The 14,909-nt window shown below is 30.9% G+C and overlaps 3 protein-coding genes across 4 annotated transcripts; 2 read left to right on the top strand and 1 right to left on the bottom strand.

Moving 5' to 3' along the window:
• Positions 1 to 1,085: 1,085 nt before the first annotated feature.
• Positions 1,086 to 1,935, top strand: LOC25491034 (uncharacterized). The gene is made up of 2 exons (XM_013604950.3): positions 1,086 to 1,440; positions 1,531 to 1,935. Exons 1-2 carry the CDS (start codon positions 1,270 to 1,272, stop codon positions 1,633 to 1,635), a joined length of 276 nt encoding a protein of 91 aa, XP_013460404.1. The 5' UTR covers positions 1,086 to 1,269; the 3' UTR covers positions 1,636 to 1,935.
• Positions 1,936 to 5,635: 3,700 nt separating this feature from the next.
• On the top strand, positions 5,636 to 8,666 carry LOC25491033 (structure-specific endonuclease subunit SLX1 homolog). The gene is made up of 4 exons (XM_013604949.3): positions 5,636 to 5,920; positions 6,130 to 6,268; positions 7,152 to 7,285; positions 7,543 to 8,666. The coding sequence occupies exons 1-4, from the start codon at positions 5,715 to 5,717 to the stop codon at positions 8,303 to 8,305; spliced, it is 1,242 nt and encodes a 413-aa protein (XP_013460403.1). The 5' UTR covers positions 5,636 to 5,714; the 3' UTR covers positions 8,306 to 8,666.
• Positions 8,667 to 9,417: 751 nt separating this feature from the next.
• LOC25491032 (CBL-interacting serine/threonine-protein kinase 10) lies at positions 9,418 to 12,311 on the bottom strand. Of its 2 annotated transcripts, none has more exons than XM_013604948.3 (2): positions 12,155 to 12,311; positions 9,418 to 11,659 (listed from the first exon to the last, which is right to left on the bottom strand). In XM_013604948.3, the coding sequence occupies exon 2, from the start codon at positions 11,279 to 11,281 to the stop codon at positions 9,884 to 9,886; it is 1,398 nt and encodes a 465-aa protein (XP_013460402.1). In that variant the 5' UTR covers positions 11,282 to 11,659; positions 12,155 to 12,311; the 3' UTR covers positions 9,418 to 9,883. The 2 variants fall into 2 exon arrangements, with proteins under 2 accessions (XP_013460402.1, XP_039687257.1); XM_039831323.1 differs by having other exon boundaries at positions 12,047 to 12,163.
• Between the last annotated feature and the right edge of the window lie 2,598 nt (positions 12,312 to 14,909).

Here is a 14,909-nt window from a genome sequence, read left to right as displayed (position 1 = left end):
ATTCATCATTTTTGTATTTGCAAGAAAATTGATTTATTTCTATATTCATTTGTATTTTTATGTAAAATATATAAGTACCAACTTCAATTTTTTGGCAAAGTCTATTGTTCAAGACCTTCACATGACGTGCATCACTTGTTTGAGTGGTTGGCTCAAATTATTCCATAAGATTAATTTTATCATTTACTCTACACACTATATTTTATCACGTACTCTATACATTATATATTTTATTTATTTTGTTGATTAACGAGAGCAGTGCCCAAGAAAACACAACAAGCTACAAAGTTACAAGTTTCAGATATGTCATTAAAAAGGAGATTTTGGAGCTCCTTAAAAGGATTCTTAAATTCTCACATCATAGGAATTTTGATTAAAACTAAAATTAGTCAATCAATGTTACCATGTAAGATAGCGAGATCGTGGATATGGCGAATCGAGATAGGGGTGTGTGCGTTAAACTTATAACTCCTTGTTATTATATCGATTAGAAATTTTGAGTCACTCTCAACTATGAGGTGAGTAAAATCTTCCATATTTGTCATTTACATTCTCGTGTCCATATCACACATTTCAACATGAAGGACATCACAATCTCCTATTTTTTGTGTGTAACCTTTAACCAACTACAATTTACAATAATTAATGAGCAAATAATAAAAACTGTAATTTCATTTTTTTTTTTTTAAATCTTGTTATTAGAGAAAGGATAATTTTTTCAACATCAAACATATAATGTAATAAATATTTATAATATCTATATCATATCTTAATTTTATTCGACTATTATCATATTTTATCTCTATTTTATCTAGCATAATAAACCAACCCTAAAGATCCAACTATGTATGTCACTTTCATTAACTCTAAAGTCTTTTCTTATTGAGAAGATTAACTCTAAAGTCTCTACATATTATTATCATTATCAACTAATGCAGAGTAAAAAATGAAAAACCTAATGTCAACTTGCCAACTATTATCATTAACATAATCCACAAACACTGCCCCAAAAAATTGACTAAAATTTGATTGGAAGCAAGCTACCAACCCCACATGTGGATTTTTCTCTTGGTCATAATCTACTCTCCACTAGTCATGCACAAAATGTATTTTAATGTCTATATCAAAAGAAGAAAGTATTTTTAATCTTGAAGTCTTTTAATACAAGCACTCAAAGAACATTATTTATTAAGCTTAGGTTAATCAAAACAAATTTCTCAATCAAATTCTTGATAGAAGAGATTGATTGAGAGAAAAAAAAAAATCAAAATGTGCCCTTTGAGGCTAATTCTCATATTCTTGTCCGCAACACTCGCCGGAATCTTCGTTCTCCGAAATTTCAGAAATCAACCTAAGATCGATGATGAAGATGAAGATCTTGCTCCTACAAACCCTAAAATTTCAGATTCTTCAAATGCTTCATCAAATGAAAATTCTAAGGTTGACCCATCTGACCCTTTTGCTTCAATTTTAATAAAAATGTGTTTTTTTTTTTAATTTACCCTAAATTTGTGATTTGTTGATTTTTAGGTTCGTGCTGTGATAGAATCTGGGTTTTGGACTTTTGTGGATATGGCTAGTGGACGTTATCTTTGGAGGCATATGGTATCATCATCTTCAAAGAAATCTAGCTGATGATGTGTACTCGGTGAATGCATGTTGGGTGATTGATCAATATCATTTTCCTATGATATTGTGATTTTTGGGTCAATTTGCATATTTGTTGTAATCTGTATCATAGCTGTTGTTCATAGTATTGTTGTTTTTGTTGTTGATTTTGAATTTGCAATACAAATAATGATGATAAATTATGATCTTGATATATGTCAAAGTCAAACTTCTGGAGTGTGTTCTTTAACTGTTTTTGTTATGGATTTGATTTGCTTCTTGTTTTCATGTGAAGTTATGAATTTCAATTTGGGGTTTTCTTGTGAAGTCAAACTTTGATATTCTGTTGGCTTAACTAAATGCTGTGTAGTTTTTAGGAACGTTTGTTTTCTGTGATCATGTGAACCTTTTAGTGTGTTGTCAATAGAGTTACAAGGCTTTTATCATAGTTGTATCAATGAGAAGTTATAGGCATTGCTTTTGTTAGCAACACAAGGTACCAAATGTTGATCTGGGATAGTGTAAGAGTCGTTGCAATTTTTTCTTCAAAATTTGTATCATTATATAAGAATGAGACAAAGTCGGGCATGGTGGCAGGATAAGTTTTCGCAGGATAAGTTTGGGATTTAGGCTGGAATAATGAAGGAAAAGTGTGGGTTAAAAAGTTACATAGTGTAATTATAGGTGTTTATACTTTATTTTGGTTCATTCATAATAATGTTATAATTGTAAAATGGTTGGGATCCAAGATGTTAAACTGTTGAGTTGAGTACTCTAAACAGCACTCTAGAGAGAAGTAGTTTTGGATGATGGTGAGTTCTTAGATAGATAAGCAGGAAGATCTTTGTTTCTAAAGAGGAACTGCTGATGATTTTTGAGGAAGGGGACTTCCTAGAGTAAAATTTAAGATCTCTAAATCAAATAGAAGATAAGTACAAACATAGGAAAGCTTGGAATCACAGGTAAACTTCATAATTATTCATGAAACTGACCTCTGCTGGAAAAATGCCCTTAGAGAATTTGGAATACGTTTCAGAAAAATGCCTTTCCAGAACTTATTCTACATGATTTTGGAATACATTTCTTTCTAGTAATCCTACTCTAAAATATGTGCTTGAAATTTCCTTGAATTTTTCTCTATGCAGAGAATTACCTTTCTGAGTGTTTATTTGGAAGAATTCATGTCAATTAATATTAGCTTGATTCTGATAATATTTCTGAAAAGTGTACTGAGTTGTTTGTTTAGATATTCTTAACTCCACAGTATGGGGTATCTCAGTCAAATTATCCTTGACAAATGATGTAATACTTTTGTTGGAATCAGAAGCATATATCAGTCATATCACTATCCAGAATCCAGATATTGCATCAAAGACCATGAAAGCACTGCTTAAACTGAAAATGAAGTAGAAATTGAAAATAAACTGAACAAACATCTTCATACACTGCTAATAGAGTTAATTTTCAAAATTTCATTAGTCTTCATCTTGGGTTTCTTGATTCTCTTGCATCTGGTGTCTGAGAATTTAGCATATGGTAGTGTACTGAAAAGCACTAGTAGGTTTATGTGTCAAATGATCTTTCAAAGTGTTAAGAGTGTCTTGATTGTGACAAGGTGCAGAAGTTATGAAGAAGGAGAATATCTAATATTTGTAATGAATGATTTACAAACTTTCATTCTCCAGTCATTGATCTTGTAGCAAAGAGTAGTGAATTGAGGAAAAACCTGTCTTAGATTCAAGCTCTTTATGTATTATTCTCTTGCAAATGCGCTCTTTACGGTTGAATAATCATTTGCAAATGGTCAGTACTCACTAAAGTCATTTCAGAGGCCTGTTGTTAGTGAAATTGTTGGTGAATGTGAGTTGAATGAAGCATACAAGGCAGGTAATTTGTTAATGCTTGAGGCTGTGTTGAATGTATTGTGAAAGTATGAGTTGGGGAACATTGATGTAGTTAAGAAAAATTTATGACTAAAATGTCTTACCTATCTATATAATCAATCAATTAATGAATGGAGACCTGGTCATCAGTTCAAATGCTGCAGCTTATAAATGTGACTATCTTATAAATGGAGTATTTTTTTTTTGTCCAAAGCATAAACTGCATAGGCCCTTGACCAACATCATAGCAGCTTTGGCTAAGCTGCCTCTTGTTGGTTGGAAGAGAGACCCTACAATTTATAAGGATTCTTTATTTCGTCACAATTTTATTCTGAGCTTTGTTTGTCACAAATGAATCTTACTAACATGAGAAAGAACAGAGAGAAAATAAAAAACCATAAGAGAAAATAGTTTTTTGGTTGCACAGCAAAAGAGTCTAACATAGATAGAATAAACAAAAAACTTATTCACAATCACACTTACCTTTAGTGTAAAATTAAAATGGCTTAAATATGAGGCTTTTTTTTACCACTGTAGCACTACTAAAATAATTATATACCAAAATACCACTGTTTTTAAATTATAAACACCACTGCCATCCTTTCTTTTTGACTTTAACAACCATTCCATTAAATCAATGACACGTGTCTTTGGAAAATGGGAGAGAATGTTTTGGTTTTCTTTTATTTAGAGTTCTATTTTCTTTTTGTTTCATATTGTTTCTTTAATCTTTCTTCTATTTCATTTTCTTTTTATCATTGAAAATTTTTAAATTTTTGTTAATTGTTTTGTTATATTAAAAAATGATTAAAATATTTTTTGGTTTTAGTCATGTAAAAATATTTTTTGGTCAGTCCCTGTAAAAATATTTTTTTGTTTTAGTCCCTGCAAATATAAAAAGTTTGGTTTTGGTCATTGATATTTTGTTTTAGTCTTTGTAAAATTGATTCATATTGGATTTGGTCCTTATAATATCTAGAATATTTGATTTTAGTACCTCAAAATGAGGACTAAAATGAATATATAGAGACCAATTTCAATATGAAATGATTTTACAAGGATTAAAACAAAATACCAAGGACCAAAACCAAATATTCTATATTTGCAGGGACTAAAACCAAAAAAATATTTTTATAGGAACTAAAATCAAAATGCCAGATATTTGCAGGGACCATTTCCATATTTAAGCCAATTAAAATATATGAATTACTTTCTGTATCATCTAATTTTTTTTTTCTTAACAAAATGTCATTATTATTATGAAACTTACGTATGAAAAGGGATGCAAATGTAGTTTTATTTTTGTAATTATATACGGAGAGAGTTTAATTTGCAATGTAATATTTTTACAGTAATTTCCTTTTCATATAAAAAGTTTACACGTCCAATCAAAATTCATTACTCGAATGTTTTCGTCTTTGCAAAAAAAAAAAAAATATTCTATATAGTTTTAGTTCCTTCTATTAAATCAATGTTTATTTTTAAACGATTTCTTTTGGTCATTTAAAACGTTATAAAAAGTTCATCCGATAAAAAGGAGTTAAAAAATTTGATTTATAGGTGAGATTTTCGTTACTTTTATTTTATAAATACTTTTATAATGTTTGTACTAAACATGTATGAGAAAAGTTATTCAAAAATTTAAGGATAATTAAACAATTTTAAAAAACAAATGGACTATGACTGCTTGCATAATTTTTTTATATGAACGATAACGTCATGTATGAAAATGAGGAAGGCACAACTGTGTTGGCAAAGACTTTATCCATCACACCAATATGTACGATGGCCGTGGGAGAAGCTTTGGGTTTGTTCCATGCATTGCAATGGGTAAACGACATGTAATTTGACAGCGTTGATTTTGTTTTAGATTCGATGAATTTTACATATGATTTTCACAGTCACCGTGTTGATTTTATAGAATTTGGTCAAGTGATCTCCTCTTGTAGGAGTCTCTTTAATTCTTATTTTGCAAACTCTTAAGCCGAGTTTAACAAACGACAAATAAATGAAGTAGCTTACACTTTTGCTGGGATTGCCGCATTAAAATACACACACTCCTTTAAGAGTTAATCATGTTATTTTCTAAAAGACATACACATATTTAAACAATATTTTTTTTTTTAATAACGTATCATTATAGCGTGAGAGCGATCAAAACATTTATCTCTGTTCTTTCACTTCCCCAACGGTCATATTTCATTTTACAGAAGAAAAAAAAAAATGAGGAAGAAAAAAAGTGCAAGATCTAACCCAAACAATTTCAACTCTGCATCATCTTCTTTACCAGAAGAAGATGAAGAATCTCTTCAAATTCAACTTCAACAAAACAACAATAACGAAAACGAAATTTCCGAAGGAGAAGGATTCTTTGCTTGCTACCTTTTAGCCTCTCTCAACCCTCGTTTCAAAGGCCACACTTACATAGGGTTCGTATTCAATCTTCTCAAAATCTAATTTTTATTACACCCCTTTTGTTTTTTTGTTCATACAAGTTCTGGGTTTGTGTTTTTTTTTTTTTTTTTTTTGTTTGTTTGTTGATGGTGGTGATTCTCTTTTGGTGCTAATTTGTTAGAACAATTTTTAGCATTTAATTTTCATTTTTTTAATTTAATTAATGTGATTTGATGATTTGCAGATTTACGGTGAATCCGCGGCGGCGGATTAGGCAACACAATGGAGAAATTGGGAGTGGAGCTTGGAGAACGAAGAAGAAGAGGCCATGGGAGATGGTTTTGTGTATATATGGATTCCCAACAAATGTGGCTGCTCTTCAGGTTTGTATCTGATACCATTTTCTATGTATAATTGATGAAGAAAGTTAAATCAATTACGGTGTGTGTCAGCTTAAAACTGCAATTTGCTATGATTTTTTTGATTTGATTGGTTTACACTGATAGTGTAAACAATTTTTACACCGTCAATCAATTGTAATTGCGAGATCATTAAAAATGTTTTGACTTTAGTTATAATTAAGTCGCACATATGATTGGCTGCTCTTCGGGTTTTGATCTGATATTGTTTTCTGTTATATATTTTGAGCTTGTTCACTAAAAAACATTTTAATTGATTCAGCAAGTTAAATGATTTATAAGTGTCAATGTCAGCATAATACTGTAGCTTGGTATAATTTTATGGATTTTAATTGGTATACACCGATAGTGTAAACAATTTTTACACAGTCAATCAATTGTAATCACGTGATCATTAAAAGTGTTTGAATTTAGTTATAATTAAGTCGCACATATGATTGGTTGTGATTTGCTAAAGGTGTATCAAAATTAAACTCTAATCTTTTACCTCCTTTTTTTTATAAGTATGGAGACATGAATTATTGAATACTGAAAGTTTGTGATTTTTTTCTAAAGGAAAAAAACTTGTTATACTCATTAGTTGTGTTGTTAACAAATACAACCACTTATGTGTTTATGTGCTTCTTTGGAAATATCAGATGTGAAAAATATGGATGCAATATTGGGCTCTGATTCAAAATCCAGTGATTTTTGCTCTATTCTTGTTAAACTTGATTCGTTCATTAAATGAGTGTGGTTCTTGTTTGTCTTGGAAGCTTTCAATAATTAACTGCAGAAAAAGCATATCATGCTATTTAATGTGACAAATTTAAGATATTGTTTTTATGGGGGCTATTTTGATTTGCAGTTTGAATGGGCTTGGCAACACCCTGTTGAATCATTGGCTGTAAGAAAAGCAGCTGTTGAGTTCAAATCCCTCTCAGGAATTGCCAATAAGATCAAACTTGCATACACAATGCTTACCCTTCCATCCTGGCAAAAGTATGTATTGACTCTATCTCTATTGAGCAAGGAATGTACATCTATAAAGCACGGACACAGACACAGACACGACATAGCATGTATACACTGATAATAATTTAAGAAAATGGAGGTGATTGAATGCAAACTACATGTGTCTGTGTCGGACGCTATACACACATTTAATTTGAAGTGTCGAGCTACATAGATGTACACTCTTTTTTACTGGTGTGAGTTTGATTTAGTTTTAGATACTGACTTGATATAAATGGTCACAGCATGAATATGACAGTGAACTTCTTCTCGACAAAATACATGAAACATTGTGCCGGTTGCCCAAACTTGCCGGAGCACATGACAGTTGAGATTGGTTTGATGGATGAACTTCCATGTTATACCGAAAGAATTGATGGTTTGGTAGAGAACGAAGATGATATTACCGATGAAGTGGAGTTTGATGATAACAATGCTAGCACTAGCGGTTCTGTTCCAGATGCAAGTGATGATTCTGTAACTGATGATTCACAAAAAAGTCCAAATCATAGTGATAAGATTACTGAGCCATTAGGGCAAAACAAAGAATCTGAAGTGAGAGAACCACAAAATCACTCATTCACTCGACAAGAGCAGAGCGAACTATTTGGTTCAATCTCATCGCCTAAGGGGAACAAGGAATCAGAAGTGAGAGAACCACCAAGTCATTTATTCACTCTACAAGAGCAGAGCCAACCATTTGGTTTAATCTTATCGCCCGAAGGGAAATCATCACTGGCAACTTCATCAAAAAGAGGAGTGATCGAAGACACGGATTTCTTAAGTTCGGCGATAAAGAGTAGTGTGGGATCATATAATTCTGAACAAACAGGTGTCATTGGTGTCAGAGGTGCATCCTTTGCGCCTCATCAAGCTGAGATAATTGATTTGTCTACTCCTTCACCTAGCTGTAGAAGCGTTATAGATAGGAAGAAGAGAAAAGTTTCCTCCTCAGTTAGTTCCGAGTTTATCGACTTAACCAAGTCCCCAAACTTCATCCAACTGTAATGATTTCTCACACACTAATGTGGTCAGAGGGTCGATCCAGATGGAACTACATCTGTTGGAAGATGCGAGTTCTTTAAATAGATCTCAGTACCTTGAGATCTAGCTCGCCGGGAGATATCCTAGTCCACCAAAAAATAATCTGGTGTGTGATACACTATTGTCATTCTCTGATGGCATATAGAATATATCATTGTTATTGAATGTTGCAAGAGCGGTGAATAAAACATGAACAAATAAGTCAGTTGTTGTTTCCTTCCTCAAGATTGATTATCTTTTTTTAATTTACATATGCAATCTAAAGAAGATTTTTTGTATAAGTTTGGTATATCTTATAAATTTGTTAGACACTCATATATTTTAATTTAATTATCCTCAGATATATTGCATCTTTTTTCACTACTATACTCTTTAAATTGGACTACATAGTAATTAATTTGGTCACTCTCCTACTATATGATTCATCCTTATTACATTGACACCATATGTGAAATCTTTAGAATGGAGAAACACTTCATACACTTTTTCACAAGATTGTATACTTCTTGAACAACATTGGAGAGAAATTTATAAGTTGAAAACCAATTTTATGGTTTATCCGATTGATTTTCTATGTTGGTAATAACTATCATCTTCAACTTTGTGAAGTATATACATTATTTTAATCAAAACTCCTAAAATAATTTGTGATAAAACGAGTTATATTATGTGCCCATATTATTAATATTGAGACAGTGAACTCTTAATGTTTTTGTCATAAACCTTTGACAATTAACTAATCCTAATTTTAATTAACCACATTGATCAATGACAACCATAGACATAGATTCGCAGAAAACCTCGAGATTGTATAGTATAGAAAAATTTGAGATACATCATGATTACTGCTTTATATTTTTACCTTAATTCTTGAAATTAAGATAAGAGTCTAAGTTTATAGTTCCGTATTGAATAAAATATGGCTTAAAAATGTGTTTATAAGGGAGATACATATCTCGCTTCACAAGCTAGTTTTGTAGGTAAAGTTAAGATCAACCCAACTTTTACGATTCACACCATTTTGCTCAGATGTTGTAGGAACTAGTAAAGTTAGTATATACATTACAACTCAATTATCATCAAATTAAAACTGGACATAAGTTCAATAAAACTCATACAACAAAATTGAGAAATGTACTTTGCAAACAAAATGTATGCTACAGTAAGGTCAATCTGAGACAGTTAAATCTTACATGATTCAAAGAAAGAAAAAACATCCCATCAAGAAATGCTATAACCCGCAGGTGCTCGATTGAGACTTTTTTTGTATTAAAAACAAGTAAAGAGCATTGCAGTGAGATGAATAGACAACCTTGTTGGTATGAAATTGACTCATATTCCACAAAGATGCGTGCACAACTCCCACCGATGACGTGAGAACCTTTTTTGTGGATAGTTTGTAAGTACCTTTGTCAGTGTTCTCTAAGCTCCGAGGCTTGCTCTGATCCTGATAAGCCATCGAGACCCAATTCTCCGAAACTTTTTTGATCAAAACAAAAAAAAAAAGTATACACATACAATAAGGTATCTCAAAATTGTGTGTTATGATTGTGGTTGTCGTTGCTGCTGGTCATGTATCTGTAGCTGTTGATCTGACTGTTGTGACTGCTGCTGTTGGTCACTTTGCCACACCCAAACAATATCTTGAAGAGCAGGTCTTATATCCTCTTTCAATATTTTCTGATATTCCAATGTATCTCCATTTGATTTTTTCACCTCAACTAAATGGAAATTTGGTGTAACCTCAAAAATCTCCGCATCAATGGATAAAACCCCTTTCCTACCTTCATCAAATCCCTCTAGTTTCAACAAACCAGCAGCTTTTTTCTTAATTTTCATCCTCAGTTGCTTAGCAATGTCTTCTATCTTCGAGATGATGACTGATGCAGGTAGTTTTGAACTAAACCTGGCTTCTCTTTTCTGAACACCGTCTTTAAAGAATCTTGAAAGATCAAAACTAGCTGAAAGGGAGATGATGTCAAATGCATTTATACTGATTGGTACAACCGACTCTTCCTTTGCCTCGGATTCTGGGCCGTCATTTTCATCATTTTGATCAGAAACAACTGAACTCGAAGAAGAGACAGTGTTATTTTCCAACAGTTGTTTTTTGTTTCTTGCAGTTAGTTCATTTTTAAACCAACAATGTTCCTTAATCTTTTCTATGGAAATCCTAGTGTCGGGATTAGGATCCAATATATCGCTTAATAGCTTGCACACTTCCGGTCGAAACCAACCAGGACATTTTAGTTCTGCTTTGTGTATCTTCCTATACATCTCTATCAAATTTGAGTCATGAAAAGGAAGATAACCTGCCAATAAAACAAACAGAACTATTCCACAAGACCAAATATCGGCTTTGGCACCGTCATACCCTTTTCTTTTGATGACTTCTGGAGCAACATAGGCCGGAGTGCCGCAAGGCGTGCGGAGGATGATATCCTGTTGATTTGATTCCACAAGAGCACTTAACCCGAAATCAGAAACCTTTAGATTCCCATTTTCATCCAACAGAACGTTTTCAGGCTTAATGTCTCGATGATACACACCTCTACTGTGACAAAAATCGACTGCATTGATTAACTGCTTAAAATATCTGTGCGCAACCTTTTCTTTGAGTCTTCCTTTACACACCTTGTCGAAGAGCTCACCACCTTTTGCATACTCCATAACAAAGTAAATCTTACTCTTAGTTGCCATAACTTCAAAAAGCTGTATAATATTCGGATGCCTAGCCAATTTCATAACAGATATTTCACGCTTGATTCGATCAACTTGACCGGTTCTCATAACTTTATCCTTTTCAATCGCTTTAATGGCGACACTCTGGTTAGTTACCGTACTCCGTGCATAGTAAACCTTTCCAAAAGTTCCCTGACCAAGTAACCTTCCTAACTCGTATCGTTCCATCAACACATTCGGTTTCATATCACTCTCCATACTAGATCTTAAACCAGTATAATATTTTACACTAACTTCCTAGTTCCTAAAGTATTTCTATCTACATACATAAAAGAAAAAGATATATCAAGTTTCAATTTCAACCGTCTTCGCACCGATCGCGAATTAGAAGTACAGGCAATCTAGAAAAACTTATGTGCCAATTGTGCATCAAGGAATAACTAATGTATGAGGTATAAATAAGGGATTCACTCTTCACAAGCATTAAATGGGGCAGTGAGAGAAAATATAAAAACACCTTAAAGATTTCATAGACAAAATTGGAATCAAGAAGGTACATCTTTTAGGCATTCCCAGAAATGTCTCTTTCAGCAACACTATATACTTGAATTTCACCAGATTACTTTTGCAGACAATCTGAAAAAACAAATAAAGAAAATTCCACCGCTTTAATAATTTTTCATAAACTACGAAGCAAGGATACAGACATGGACACCAGACACGGCCTGGACACTGCTAATAATTTGAGAAAATCACATAATTTAGTGTAATTATGTGTCGGTAGGAGACCACAACACGTGTCCGACACGGGACATGTCTAATCCGAGGAGTGTATGTGCTTCATAGTTGATAAGTATATAAAACTTATGAACATAATTTACATAAATCAGTTTCTGATTACAACATACACCAAAAAATAAAATAAAATTATAGAAAGTGATAGATATTCTGAAAATATGATAAAGTTTATATGAGAATTGAATCAGATCATCAACTATGGTCTAAGCAATAAAGTTTTCAAACCTCTCAGGTTACTGTGCAATAGGTTATTCAGGAAGAATCAGGAATATGTTAAAGTTGCACTCATAAATTGAAGAAGAAAATTTAACAGAAGGAAAAAAATGGACAAACCTTATGAACTTGGTTGAAGCACCGATAGGAAGCAATAAAGGGAAGGAATATAATGATGTAGGGAAGGGCACAAATCCAGATGAATTTGTATATGAAGATTTTGATCAAGGATTAGGACACCAAAATGAGTTGAATTGGTTAATTCAGTACAGTAAATAAAATAAAAAGCTGGTAGAACTAATATTTTAGTAGTTTACTTGTCTCGACTGAATTACTAAATTAGTTATGTCTTTGTAAAACACTTTTAAATTGATTTCGAATTCATTTTAAGCTAATTCTATCTTTGTCAAAGACTTCTCGATTATGTCATTCGTCATATGACAAAAACGTAAAAATATAGATCTAAGTGTTGACAAAGCCAAAAACTAATTTAAAATATTAATTGAGTAGAAATTAGTTTAAGAATAGTTTATAAAGATAGAGATTGTTTACTCACATTTGTTACATTTTGACCATTTCAAATAACAACAATAACAACATGGTTTTATCCTCTTTTTTTTTAAAGAACATGGTTTTATCCTATTAAATGGAGTTTGATCACTTCAAACCGACTAAAAAAATATAATGTTAATTATAAGAGTAATGATATTTGAACAACTATTTTGGTACAATTTTTGAGACAACCTTGTTGTTTTCTTTTTTTATTGATTAAAAACAATGGAGAGAGAAAAAGAAAGAGAGAGAATAAGAAGATAATGTGAATATGAGAGATAAAGTTGTACAAATATCATTTCTCTAATTATAATTTTTGATTGAACAATGTTTTTGCTAAAGAATTGTTTCATGGATGAATCAAACACAAATTATATTGTATGATATGATAATATTTTTGTTAGTTTACCTTTTGATGTCGATAATATACTATATATTATAAAAGATATTCAATAACCAAATAAATTTTTGGACAAACATGTTTATTTGATTGTGGAAGGTACCAAAATGATGTACAAGTGTGTGTGGGACCTACCCCTCTGCCTAAGACGTTCCAATGCTTGACTTAGCGTGTGGGGTGGGTTCACAATTGCTAAATGACAATTTATTATTATTTTTTGAACAACTATTTTCACCCTATCATGATTTTTGATATTCACATCTATATAATATAAATTTAGGACCTATTTCATAACTTTTTATAGAAATGTTTTTCTCAACCTATTCATATGACATGTGGCACTCTCAACCTATTCATTTTCATGAGTTTTTACAAATACTCTCACCACATTCATCCTCACAAATACTCTCACCACATTCAACCTCACAAATTTGTATTTAATGCTTATGAATAAAAGGAAGTTTTTCAAATTCATATTCAATTCTAATTCAAATATTTCATATCAAATTAAAAATCAAACATTTTGAATTCAAATAATACGGATTTAAATCAAATAATTTAAATTTAAATATTTAATTTCAGGTATTATAATAAAACAAATAATAAAATTTAAATATTTTAATTTCAAAGAGATCAAATCATTGATATATGTCAAATAATAAAAATACGATTTGATTAAAAGTATTGAAATGTAAAATTGTTTCATTTTTATATTCACAATAATAATGTGAGCTATTATAATATTTTTAATTTTAATGATTGCAAAACAAATATGGAAAAGTTATACTTTTAATATAAAATTTAATTAAAAAAAAATTTGTGCATTTAATCTCTTAAAAATTGCAAAAGTTACACTTTTAATATAAAATTTAATATTGTTTATTCAAAACAAAACAAAAATAATGTTATACGGGTTATTTTTTTGGCCAATCGATGATTTTTTTGTGAACCAATGAAATCTATAAATTTAATAATAGTTTTTCTAATACAAAATATTATTGCAACATTGACCTATATATTGATACCCTACCAAATTGATTTTTTTTTTGCCAATCCGTGAATTTTTTATTTTATTAAGTAGTAAAATCTATATTTTATAAATTTAATAATAGTTTATCTAATACAAAATTTTATTGTAACATTGACCTATTGATACCCTATCAAATTGTATATTTTTCTCATAGATGTGCAGCTTTTTTATTTGACCCAAATAAATAGGTTGATTTTTTAGTTTATCATAGATGTGTTCCTCTTTTTGTTTGACCGAAAATAAATAGGTTTTGGAATTTATTGTTAGTTATAATCAAATTGAAACTTTCTCGAATAAACATTGCAAGAGATATTATTTGCTCTTGATTTGTAGCTTTTTTATCTGACCCAAATAAATACGGGTTATTGGAATTTATTGGTATTAAAATATTAAAATTTTCTAAACTAAACAACCTATTGAGCAACTTTCTTTGCAATCCGAAAAAAAAAAAAAAAAAAAAACCTTATGACCTATTGATTTTCTATTTTCGGCTACAAACATTTTTTGAAGAAATCAAGGGAGTGATTATTGTTATTACATGATGATTTTTCCTATAAATATTGTTTATGATACTCACAAGTTTTACATCACATGGAAAATGCAACACAAATTTTCTGAAAGTCTCTATAAACTCAAATTTTTTGTTGAATTGTTCTTTATTTTCTATGTCTCCTATTTGAATAATAATTTCAATTTTCATTGTTTTTGTTTTTAGACTTTGGTTTATATGTGATTGAAAAATGTTAATCTCTTATTCTCATTAACATATATTGCCGTTTTCATTTTTAATTTAGATTACATAAAGCTTTTATTTTTATATCTTTTATTGTTTTTTAGTTTAGATAAGGAGACAAAGTGATTAGAAATTGTGACGCACAAAAAGTCGTTTATGA

Source organism: Medicago truncatula, chromosome 3 (assembly GCF_003473485.1).
Source record: "Medicago truncatula cultivar Jemalong A17 chromosome 3, MtrunA17r5.0-ANR, whole genome shotgun sequence".
Lineage (NCBI taxonomy): Eukaryota > Viridiplantae > Streptophyta > Magnoliopsida > Fabales > Fabaceae > Medicago > Medicago truncatula.
The sequence above is the reverse complement of the archived record's forward strand: the minus strand, read 5'-3'. Positions and strand labels throughout refer to the sequence as shown.